This window comes from Pituophis catenifer, unplaced genomic scaffold, assembly GCF_029215685.1.
Source record: "Pituophis catenifer annectens isolate HBS135680 unplaced genomic scaffold, rPitCat1.0.hap2 SCAF_14, whole genome shotgun sequence".
NCBI lineage: Eukaryota > Metazoa > Chordata > Lepidosauria > Squamata > Colubridae > Pituophis > Pituophis catenifer.
This window is the reverse complement of record NW_027256894.1, coordinates 16,463,094-16,475,970: the sequence shown is the minus strand read 5'-3', so window position 1 is coordinate 16,475,970 and position 12,877 is coordinate 16,463,094. Positions and strand designations below refer to the sequence as shown.

Here is a 12,877-nt window from a genome sequence, read left to right as displayed (position 1 = left end):
CTGCTAGGTGGGCATGAGCTGGAGCAAGGAACAGGAACTCATCCCGTCACACAGAGCTCAGGTCTCAAACCCAGGCTGACAGCTCTCCAAATTATTATGTTAATTCATTCCATGGTGCTTGAAGGAAGTTTCGAAAGGTAGTTTATAAACTTTTTTTTTAAACCAATACCCTAAGTGGCATGCTACTGGATACTAAGAGCTTAAGAGAATACAACATACTGAAGCTATGTTATAAAGAGAATATATGTACCAAAATGTCTCCCATTTTGTTTCTTGAAGGAGACTCCGTGAAAGTTCCCAAGTAAAATTATTTTAGCCTGAGGGGGAGGGGGAATTATTTGCAAATGCAATAATTGGAAGAAGCTGAGAAAATGGAGAAATATCCACTGTGAAAGTTCCTTAATACCTATTTTGCTTTAAATGACAAAGGCATTAATCTGTAATTACCTCTGTAATCTTGTTTTCTTGTTGATTTGCTTAATGCCCAAATCTACGTATGAATCCGTTAATTCCACATTCAGATTTCCACCTGGATCGTTGAGAAACACACCATGTTTTGCGGCTGATTCATATAGAACAATTTCTTCTTTTAGTTCCTTTATCTCTTCCTATAAAAAGGGGTACTCAGTTAGTCAGATAAACGGGAAATAAACTCAAATCTCACTTTGAGCACCATGGAATAAAACAATCATCTACTTTCCATAGATTTATATTCTCCAATGGAAGCATTTCTTATATAGCACTTTTAATTTTATACTGATCCACATGAATTCATTCCTACAATATTTAAGAAAAGAAAAAATACGCACCTGAAGAGCTTTGTTCATTTCATTGCCTAATAATTGTGCAGAGTGAGCTTGTTGAAGTTGCAGACGTAGTTGATTTGTCTCCGTTACTAAGCCTGAAAGGAATAAGAATGAATTTATGAATATAAATTCGTCACTGCTTATTCACTTTATTAGGCAAGACTAATTGCAGAAGAAGTTTGAAATTGCAACTTCCATTCTTCCCTTCCTAACATGAGGCCTCTGGCGCCATTAGATTTTCAGCAGCTGCTATTAGAATGTCATTTTAAGCCAGAGGTAGGGAAACTATGGCCCTTTCATGACTTGTGGACTTCAATTCCCAGCCAGAGCATGGCTAGCTCAGGAATTCTGGGAGTTGTAAGTCCACAAGTCATAAAAAGGCCATAGTTCCCTGCTCTTTTTTTAAGCGAACACACACAAAAGTAGAATGCTGTGTTTGACACGTTAGTCATCTAAGAAAATTTAAGAATTGTGATTAAACTAAGCTTTCAATGATGACTACTGCAAAGGTGACTATTTAAATATAGTTGAGGATGTATTTTTTTAAAAAAGCAAAAAGAACACACCTGTTTGTAATAAATTTGCACACTGGTTTTGGCTTTCTTCTAGACTTCTTGAGAGACGATTTATTATTTCGTTTTTTTCTAATTTACTTCCTTCAAGAGTTCTTTCAAGCTGTTTCACGTGCTCCTTTAGATGGCAACAAATTTCTATCTGATAAAAGATGGAGCACAACGTATAAGCCTTCGAATATTTCACTTACATATTCATCCAATGAACTTTACTATTCATTTTTACTTCCCTAATGTTCGACTTCTACCAAAACATCTGTTCCATTGATGTCTATTTTTCTGTAGCAACCAGAACTCAGAAAAGCTACATAGCCCTTTAGAAAACGTTCAGGTCCCAAGTCACAAAGAATAAGGTATATCTAGAAATAAAAGTATTAATTTATTGTCTATATTATAAAATATGTTTAAATTAGGAATATAACAGGGAGCCAAAGATATTTTAGAGGCCTTTTTTCAGTCTTTAAAATAGACAAGCAGACATTCACTCTGATATATGCTCTTATTTTACTCCTGCTCATACTGAAATAAAGCGTAATACAGGTAGTCCCTGACTTACGACCACCACTGAGCCCAACATTTCTGGTGCTAAACAAGACAGTTGTTAAGTGAGTTTTGCTCCTTTTTACGGCCTTTCTGGCGCCACAGTTGTTAAGTGAATCACTGCAGCTGGTTAAGTTAGTAACCCGGTTGTTAAGTGAATCTGCCTTCCCCATTGACTTGGCTTGTCAGAAGGTCACAAAAGAGGATCACATGACCCCGGGACACTGCAGCCGTCATAAATATGAACCAGTTGTGGAGTGTCTGAATTCTGATCATGTGTCCATGGGAATGCTGTAATGGCCGTTAAGGGTGAAAAACGGCCAGAAGTCACTTTTTTCAGTGCCATTGTGCTATCGCTAAGTGAACTGTCCTAAGTCAAGGACTATCGGAATTAGCAAATGAAGATTTGGGGCTATGAAGCTTATTGAGCAGAGAAAACCAAGTTCCTTCCAGTGAATGCCTTATGAGGGTATTTTCATCTTGTGAGGAAGGATCTGACCTGCTCCTGGAGGGATGCATTCTTCACATCGAGTTTCTGTTGCAAAGATGAAGCCTGCTCTTCCAGTTTCTGGTTGAGTGCGGCAACGATAGCCTCGTGTTGCTCCCTGGCACGCTGAAGAGCGTCAGAACGGCGAAGTTCCAAGAGCTGCTGCTGCATACTTTCCATGGCAACTTCTGCCACTTTGGATTGTTTGATCAGCTGCAAACAAAATAATGCAACGGCAATAGCACTTAGACTTAAAAGCTTCACGGTGCTCTTACAGCCCTCTCTAAGCGGTTTACAGAGTCATATTTGCCCCCAACCATCTGGCTCCTCATTTTACCCACCTCGGAAGGATGGAAGACTGAGTCAACCTTGAGCCAGGTAAGATTCGAACTGCCAAATTGCAGTCAGCCGGCAGTCAGCAGAAGGAGCCTGCAGTACTGCACTCTAACCACTGTGCCACTGTGTCTTGATGCTAGGTTTTGAAATTTCTTATAATGTATTTCCTATAAATAAAGCTCTTTTCTAATATCCTTATTAAACGTGCTTCAGTAATTTCTCAGACCAGATTCTCACTTCCAGGAAATGTACATCCTCAATAGCAATAGCACTTAAGACTTATATACCGCTTCATGGCGCTTTTACAGCCCTCTCTAAGCAGTTTATAGAGTCTGCATATTGCCCCCAACAATCTGGGTCCTCATTTTACCGATCTTGGAAGGATGGAAGGCTGAGTCAACTTTGAGCCGGTGAGAACCAAACTGCTGGCAGTTGGCAGAATTGGCCTGCAGTACTGCATTCTAACCACTGCACCACCATGGCTCATAAAGATATGGGATTTAATTCAAAATGGAAACCTGGGCGCCTTTAACATAATATAAGCAAACTCTTGATGTACAATCAATATAAAGGTATTAATAGAACTACATTAGTGGCAAATCTCTTTTACAGCATGCTGAGAAAAAAGACACAAAGGAAAAACAATGTCTAAAAACATGGCCTCACACAGCTATATATACAGTATATATATATATCGTGATAACTTTGAATGGTTGTTAAACAAAACAGTCACTAAGCAAGGGGTATCTGTATTGTCTTTACTCCAATTTGGCTGTAGGTCAAGTATTGTTGGGGGAGAAATGTATTCAACTATATTGCCGCAACCTCAAAGTTTGAATACAATTATACTCACCTGTCATGAATGTTATGGTTAAGCATGGTTTGCTCCCTGGGCAACACTCCAAGCTATAAACAATAGCTATGTTCCTAACAACATGTTGAGCTTAAATCAACATAAAATCAACAAGCCACATAATACCTTAACTCAATGCATGTTGGTTTTCCAATTTCCAATAATTTCATCTCCATGTTCAGCTTTTCAGAAGACAGAATGTACTCTTTGGTTTGCTTGAGGAATAATGCTCTGCACCTAACATTTTTGACCTTTTACTGTTTCATGTTTTGAATTGAATTATTTAGCAAGCAGTTTCAAATCCCTTACATGATCATAAGTATTACCTTACCTGCTCCTCGTTAGCTGTCAGAGTCTGAATTTGGCTTTCAAGAGCTTTTATTTGGCCTTCAAGTTGAACTTCCCTTTCCTTGCTATTTTGGTAGAGCTTTTGACTTTCTTGGAGGCTAAGATACATGCCATCCTTTTCATCTTTAAAAAAGGGGAAAAAAATATTTACATTACTGTTCAGTTACTTTTTAACATTTGCAACATACCCTTTTCAGGGGGGGAAAAAAAACCCTAAAATAGAAGACTATACGAAATAGCACCTATTTCAGAATTCTGAGATTTTAATCTCAAATTTATGGCATTTTAGAAAATGTTATTATTTATTACCCAAAATAGTTAGTGAATTAAGTTTGAAGAAATGTTCCACATATAACAAGCAAGCTAGCATCTTTAATCCAGAAAGATATCAGTACTCAAGCAAGCGCCCCTAAGATTTAGTTTAGGAGGCAATTCCCCCAAATTACCAGAGGATATTGCACTGTGGATCAACAAAGTAGCACGTTCAATCACTGGGGTGGGCTGGGGTATCCTGTTATGCATTGTTTTGGAAAAAATATCAACTGTGCATGCAACCACTTGTCTTAAGTTTAGCATAAGCAGGAAGGAAAGCTTACTTATTTCTCTCAAGATTTGCTACATTTCAAACATTGTTTCTTATCAATCAACGACAAGAAAACTTAAGAGGGTTTAAGTTAATAAAGGCCGTTAACAAGTGGGTTTAATTTTAACAAAATTAAGTGAAGGAAACGGGAAGCATCCTGTATCTGTTCTGGATTAGGGTCTCCTGCTTAAGCAGGGGGATGGACTAGAAACCTCCAAGGTCCCTTCCAATTGTTATTCTGTTAATACATCATATAACAGAAGTTGACATGGCCCAGGTATACTTCTGCAGGCTCATCTCTTGGACATATTTACCTTTCATAATTGCAAGCTGATGGGACAGGTACCTAATCTGTTGTGCTCTTTCTTCCAGCTGGTTATTAAGTTCTCCTAAAGTTCTTTCTTTTGCTTTATTCAGAACCTGCAGCTGAAGAATCTGCATGTTGTCTGAAGAACCTGCAATTCACATTAAGTTTCCCGCACGTCAGGCATACAAATATACAGGGTTTTCTCAACCAAATGCACAATTCAATAAAATCACCCGAGGGCAAGAATTTCTTCTTGACAGAAGTACATAAGTCTTGTTGGACAAACTTTGCTAGATACCGTATTTTTCGGACTAAAAGACGCCCTCCCCCCCTACCCCCAAAAAAGTGGGTGGAAATGACTGTGCGTCTTATAGACCGAATACGGGCCCGTTTTGGCCTCCCAAACCCTCTGTGCGTCCCATTTTCACCCTCCCCGGCCCCCAGAAGCACTTTGCAGACCAAAAATGGGTCCGTTTTTGGCGAAAACGGGATGCGCAGAGGCAAAAAACTTTTTTTCTTGTTTTCCTCCTCTAAATCTAGTTGCGTCTTATAGTCCAGTGAGTCTTATAGTCCAAAAAATACAGTAGTTCTTTTAAATTAACATGTTTCCCCAAAAATAAGACCCTGTCTTATGTTTCTATGAACCCTGATATAAGTACTTGGCCTTATTGCCATGCATGCAAAAGCCTGATTGGGCTTATTATCAGGGGATGTCTTATTTTGGGGGAAACAGGGTATATACTGTGGTTTACTTAGGTAGCAGAAAGGTGAGAAATTCAGTTATTTATTCCAGGTTAGAGACTCAAAGCATTGTAAGTTGTTGGCAATTTGGTGCTTGGAAAAACAGGCTGCCAGGTTCTTTCTCGTGAAAAGCCTTTTTTTACCAGACTCACAAAAGAGATAAAAAAAACTTTCATATCAATTACCTGATTCAACAAAAAACTAGGATTCAACTAGCATCAACACATATAATAAAAAGCATATACTTACTTTCACCAGTACCCAGAAATTCTTGTTGCATTTCTTCAAATGCTTCTGCCTCTGATGATATAGGGGTTGCTTTTTGAACATTCTTCTGGTAGGGTTTATACACAACTTTGTAAGGCTCCAAAGACTGGCTGTTGGTTTCTGTACTACCGTACTGCAACTTTAACAACACAATTTATAAGTGCTATGTACTTGTTTAGTTTTAATTAAAAAAAGCCGATAGATTATGTGCCATTTATTTATTATGAAATTTATTTGCCACCTGTCTTGTGTCAAATGATTCTGTCAGTATCATTTCCTAGTGACCACCTATTTTTTTTTCTCCACAATGCCCATAGTAAAAACAGATAGATAGAAGTATAGCAGAGTTCAAATAGGATGCCCAAGCGGCTCATTAATCATTCTGCAAAAAATGAAAATGTTTTTCTGCGTAGCAAGACAAGCTACTAAAATCAGAGATCTTTATTTAAGAAAGTTTATGAAGCCCACTGGGGCCTACAATCATTCTTGGAGATAACCATGATGCCAGAAGCTGCAGCATGTCAGTTTCCTATTTTTAAAATTACATTTTTTTTTAAATAAAAGAAAAAAAATCTGAGGTGAACAGCCTGGTAATTAACAGATGAAGTATCAACAGGAACAACAAACCAGGGTCTCAAGCCCTACCCAAGCTAATCAGGATGCGTTCTTTCTCAAACAAGCTCTAATTTTGTATTCAAAAGTCATGAATGAAGACCTTGACAAAATGATATTAAAGTATTTATGGCATGGAAAAAGAGCCAGGATTAAACTGAAACACTTGCAGGACACTAAAGAAAGGGGTGGTCTGGGACTACCAGATTGGCAAACCTATTACATTGCAACAGCTTTAACTTGGATTAAGGATTGGATGACACTTAAAGATAAAAGAACACTAGCACTAGAAGGATTTGACCTGTCAAAAGGTTGGCACGCATTTCTATGGGAAGAAAAGCCCAGACAACATGAACACTTCAGGAGACATTATATCAGAGGAGCACTGGCAAAAATTTGGACTGAAATAAGGAGAAAACACTACGACAAAATCCCAAGATGGCTATCAACCATGGAGGCCCAAATCTACCCGAACACAATGGACACAGACAGGATGAAAACCTATGACGAATTGTTGAACACAGAGGGAGATATGAAAACAAGAGAGGAACTGAGACAACAAGGCACGGATATTGATTGGTGGCCGTATTTACAGATAAAATCAAGATATAAAAGTGATATGGAAAAATTTGGAATCCAAAAAGAAAGAAATGAATTAGATAAAATTATAATGCAATCAGATGACAAATTAATAACTAAAATATATAACTATCTATTAAAATACAAATTGGAAGAAGAAGTGGTGAAGGAAAATATGATTATTTGGGCCAAAAATTTTGGATATAATATTAACCTAGAGAATTGGGAAAAAATATGGAAAGTAAATACTAAGCTGACAATGTCCGTGCCCTACAAAGAAAATACGTACAAGATGTTTTATAGGTGGCATCTCCCCCCTGCACGGTTGGCAAGGATGTTTCCCAATACTAATCAGAACTGTTGGAAGTGTAAAATACAGAAGGGGACCTACTACCACATGTGGTGGTCATGCCCCAAAGTCAAAAAATTTTGGAAAACAATTCAAAGTCAGCTGGAAGAAATTACCGCCCAAAAAGTACCCCTCAGACCAGAAACTTATCTATTAGGTATACTGACAAAGGACTATAAAAAAGAGACACAATATTTGATAATACATATCCTAACTGCAGCTAGAATTGTCTTCGCACAAATGTGGAAATTGGAAAACACGCCACCAGAAGAAAAAATAATACAAAAAATTATGGAATGTGCAGAAATGGACAAATTGACCAAAGAAATACAAGGAAAAGAAGATATAGACTTTTACTTAATTTGGCAAGAATGGTACAAATGGTTAGATAAAAAAGACACGAAATAAGAGATTACCACCCAATACTACAAAAATAAGTAAATAACAGGAAATATCGTTATATAAACATTGATACAAGATGAAAGATAATATATATAGATATATTGATATATAATTACCGAAGTAGCTCTACTTTCAAAGTTCAAGTCATGCGACTTGATTTCATTGTATAGTTAGTTTATGTCTAGTTTGTTTTAATGTTTATGTCTATATGTGTATGTTTGTTTACAATAAAAAATTTTAAAAAAAAAAAAAAGTCATGAATGAACAACGCAGAAGTTATAATTCCATTTTAATTTAATTCCGGAACTCTAATTACTACAATATGAAAACCGGGACACAACCAAATAATGAAAGATCATCCTACCTTCAAGGGTTCCTGGTGAGAATCAACAAAGTTTGTTACAATGCCATGCTGGTTACTGAAGTCTTGCTGGTGGCCATTTGTGAAGGCTCGAAAATTGGGCGGCAAGGCGTACACCCCGTTTTGTGGGTAATGGCTGGGGGCTTTGAAATCATCTCCAAGATAGACATCTTCAGATCCGTTTTCACTGGCCCTGCCAGAGATCTCAAACATGCTTTTATCTTCAGCCTCGTTATGATGGACAGGCCAGTCACTCGCACACATTTCACTTGGGGTGTGTCCTTGGTCATACACAAAGCGGTCGACAAACACATTCTGGTCGGGCCCATAATCCTGAGAATAAACAGTTTTAGTGATTACTAGTGAACACCATCTCAGTTAGATAACGTGACTAGTATTAACATACCAGTTGTGTGAATAAAAGAGGGAACACATAGAGGGAATAAGAACTAATAAAATGTTAAATTTACTCGTTTATTACATGATCCTTCAGTTGAAGATGAACATAACTGAGTAGAAAGTTGGACTAGAAGACCTCCAAGGACCCTTCCAGTTCTGTTATTCAGTAATTGCCAGGATAGCAACCAGCATAAAAGCTCTCAGGTGCAGCCTCAGAAAGAACCACCAGTGTTATCTATCACTTCAGAAATTTAACAGATTCCTCCGTGCCTTCAGCAGTGACAGAGTTTCTAATATACTGCTTTTACTGCAAAAAAATGGGGCTATATTCAGAGATGCATCTTCCTTGAGAATAGCCAATGTTGGGCTATATAGCGCAGGAAGTGTTTTACAAAATTACCAAATTTCAATTCTATGAGAGTCATGGGTCCTGGATTTCAGACGCATTCTGTAAATTAGCCCATTTGTGGTACCTTGGTTCAAAATTGGTTGCCCTGTGATGCACCATTTCACCCTGTTAAAGGTTACATATAGACAAACAGGAAAGGACAGAAGAGAGAGAGAGAGAGAGAGAGAGAGAGAGAGAGAGAGAGAGAGAGAGAGAGAGAGAGAGAGAGGGCAGAAGATAGATATTGATAGATGTAGAGATGCAGAGAGATAAAGATACAGATAGATATAGATAAATGTTAGATGACTGATAGATGATGATGGCATACAAGACAGACAGACAGACAGATGGATGGACGGACGATAAAGCACCCTATTCAGCTTCTAACAAATCAGACGGAACAATATTTTAATATTCGTTCTGGATGAGCCAGGAGATCCTTTAAGCTTCTACAAAAGCAATTCAAATAAAACTCACACTTGGTGGGTTTGTTGCAACTGGTCGATCATTCCATTTGGCAGCATCCTGATCCCAGGGTTCATGCACTCTATACAGAAAAAAGGGAGGTTTAGAAACCCATTTGTTTGTATGTCATCACACACAAAAACTACATTTTTCCTGATACATTTCAGAAGATAATGTGTACGTGCCATTTGAATGCAATTTTGTAATTACAACATTTTTCAGAGGAAGAAGGGTGTGTGTGTGTGTGTGTGTGTGTGTGTGTGTGTGTGTGTGTGTGTCAAGGGACAAGTTTCTTACTGCTCATGTTCTTCAGGTGCACTGTAGTCAGAAAGCTGATCTCCGCTGTCTTCTAGCATGTCATGAGGAAGGTCTGTCAATAGCTGTTGTAGCTGAAAGGAAAACACAAATATGGGAATAAGGGGCAAATATCTCGTACTAAAACACATCTTGCCTACTCTCTAGACTTTAATACCAGAGGACTTTGCATTAAAAGAACCACCTTAACAATGTAGCTACAAAGGCAGTCTAATGGTTGCTATTTGGCTGTTCTGCCACAAATGTTTCTTAGAGAGCACAAATAGGTAAGGTAAGGAAGGAGATTATAAGGAACACGGTGGCTCACTGGCTAAGATGCTGAGCTTGTCAATCGAAAGGTCAGCAGTTCAGCGGTTCGAATCCCTAGTGCCGTGTAACAGGGCGAACTCCCGTTCCTTGTCCCAGCTTCTGCCAACCTAGCAGTTCAAATCCATAAAAAATGCAAGTAGAAAAATAGGGACCACCTTTGGTGGAAAGGTAACAGCGTTCCATTCACCTCTGGTGTTTAGTCATGATGGCCACATGACCACGGAGACGTCTTCGGACAGCGCTGGCTCTAAGTGCTATTGCTATGAGCCAGGATATGCAATTAAAGTACCTCTGATTAACTATTTCATTCTCAGAAACAGTCAAGAAGACTAGGGTGAGCCAATCTTAATTCTTTTGTGTGAGCTTTCCCTTCCCCAGTGGTGCTGATCCCCCTTCTCAACCACATAGCGGCTATCTGTCTCACACATCCAAATACTGTTTAGTAATATCGTGGCACATATTAAAAACATGGTATTGTTGTGAGAGACGGTCTTTCTCTCAAAGTTGGAGTAGATGCTAACATTCAACTTACACTTTTTAAGCAGAAGGTAGAACGGAAATAGTATCAAATATGTGCAGGATTAGTCTTTTGGGAGGAAAGGCAACAGATTGTTCATGTACAATGTCCTTGACCTACAATTCATTTAGTGACCATTCAAAGTTACAACGGCACTAAAAAAAGTGACTTATGACCGTTTTTCACATGGCCAGTGTAGCATCTCCCTGGTCATGTGATCAAAATTCAGCCCCTTTGGCAACTGACTCATATTTATGACGGTTGCAGTGTCCCGGAGTCATGCAATCTCCTTTTGTGACCTTCTGACAAGCAAAGTAAGTAGGGAAGCCAGATTCACTTAACAACCATGTTACCAACTTAACAACTGCAGTGATTCATTTAACAATCGTGGCAAGAAAGGGTACAAAACGGGACAAAACTCACCTAACAACTGGTTTGCTTAGCAACAGAAAATTTGGGCCCAATTGTGATCATAAGTCAAGGACCATCTTATACTATATTCCCACCGCAGTTCCCTCCATTTCAGCTATTTGCTATTCAGTTTATTTTGAGCAAATTAAATACATTTTCAAAAAAAACCCTTCTCAACTTACTTGGTGCAAAGAGTCCTGAATAGAATATACCTGTTCTTCTAAACCTTCTGTGAGATTTTGGTACATAGAATGGATTTCAACTAATACATCTGTGCAGTACATTTTCTTTTTCTCACAACAATACTAGAAAACTGTATATAATAATATAAGTGGTTATCAGATCATAATCTACCACGTTCCTTTCCGATGGAGCCTTTTACGTGTTTATTAACTGGGGGAAAAGAAGCAGCCTAGAAATAAGATGAGGACAAACTAGAGTAATAAACTTTAAAGTTCCTGTTATCAAAACCTGGATAACGCCTGGCACCAAAATTAGCAGGAAAATCACTGACTTTTCTAATTACTTTCAAATAAATCTTATTTTACACTAACACAATTAAACTCGACACAATGAGGGAAACATCTAAAGTCCTGCCCTATCTGTATTAGCCTTTACTTTTATACACTAATTATAATGAAGTAAGAAGGGGGAAAAATTCAACTTTATAACAATTACATCAGCTATTATACCACTCCATAATTCTCCGGGACCTAATCTATTTCAAACAGCTTTGCTAAAATAAAACAAATCTATCTTCAGGCCTTTCTGTGATATATTAATCTTTCTAATGTCCTGTACCAAAAATATAAAATTCTAAGAGGAATCCCTGAGATGCAGCAAAATGCTTAACAAGAGACATTTTCCCAGCCCTAGCTTTCAGAGAATAAAATTAAAACTTATTAAGATACTCGTATTGAACTACTGCATAAAACACCATACATGTCTCCATGCTACCCACATTACTAAATACTCCAGACAAGAGGCATAATTCAGTTTGTTGCAACAGCAGATAACCTGGAGATGTACAGAAGCTTTAGTCAGAAGAAATGAGCAAGGGATTTTTATTCAGATTTTAAAGGAGCAGCTCCAATAAGGCTGACATCATGAGAAACCGAAGAGTAAATTCAAGCAGATTATGATGTCACAGAAACGTTATCTTTCCAATACAGCATTAGCTTTAATGAAAAAGTAGCTGGTGAAAGCTTCCAGAAGTAAGTGATGTTTAACTTCTCTAAACTGAATCCAAGTGAAATTATAACAGGTAAAGATTTGAAAGCAGGCAGGATTGCTAACACTTCCAACAAATTTTGCCAACAGGTAGTTCTTACCTCTTGCTCCCTAGCATAATCCTCTTGGTCATATTCGTCCTCTTCATGTTGCATCTGTAAAGCTGCACTGTCAAAATCCAGCGACATTGTTCCCAGCTTGTTTCTTGGGCCACCTGGGAAAAATAGCTATTTTAAAATTCCATGTGCAATTAATTAACCGTATAAGCAGTGGTGGGATTCAAATTTTTTTACTACCGGTTCTGAGGATGTGGCTTGGTGGGCATGGAAGGGGAAGAATAATGTAAAATCTCCATTCCCACCCCACTCCAGGGGAAGGTTACTGCAAAATCCCCATTTTCTCCCGATCAGCTGGGACTGGGGGGGGGAAGAGAATAGATGGGGGCGGGGCCAGTCAGAGGTGTTATTTACCGGTTCTCAGAACTACTCAAAATTTCCGTTACCAGTTCTTCAGAACTGGTCAGAACTTGCTGAATACCCCTCTGCGTATAAGGCTTTGGTAAAAAAAATGCCAAATCCAATGTAACATTTCAGTCCACAAATATTTTGTAACTCTTACTTTGTTTCCTACAACTTTTAATCACTGAGCTCTTGGTTTTCAGGGTACTTTCTATAGGAAATTTGTGCAAGCAGATACTGTA

General features: G+C 38.2%; 1 protein-coding gene across 1 annotated transcript in view; it reads right to left on the bottom strand.

Moving 5' to 3' along the window:
* The window catches only part of CEP152 (centrosomal protein 152), a 41,943-nt gene that overhangs the window by 19,386 nt on the left and 9,680 nt on the right, over positions 1 to 12,877 (bottom strand). Inside the window, exons 2-12 of the mRNA XM_070953413.1 lie at positions 12,279 to 12,391; positions 9,693 to 9,784; positions 9,408 to 9,477; positions 8,147 to 8,476; positions 5,823 to 5,979; positions 4,840 to 4,980; positions 3,926 to 4,065; positions 2,418 to 2,618; positions 1,373 to 1,520; positions 810 to 901; positions 448 to 608 (exon numbers count right to left, since the gene is read on the bottom strand). Of these exons, the coding sequence (XP_070809514.1) occupies positions 448 to 608; positions 810 to 901; positions 1,373 to 1,520; positions 2,418 to 2,618; positions 3,926 to 4,065; positions 4,840 to 4,980; positions 5,823 to 5,979; positions 8,147 to 8,476; positions 9,408 to 9,477; positions 9,693 to 9,784; positions 12,279 to 12,365 (1,619 nt within the window). The 5' untranslated portion in view covers positions 12,366 to 12,391. The remainder of the gene's footprint in view (positions 1 to 447; positions 609 to 809; positions 902 to 1,372; positions 1,521 to 2,417; positions 2,619 to 3,925; positions 4,066 to 4,839; positions 4,981 to 5,822; positions 5,980 to 8,146; positions 8,477 to 9,407; positions 9,478 to 9,692; positions 9,785 to 12,278; positions 12,392 to 12,877) is intronic.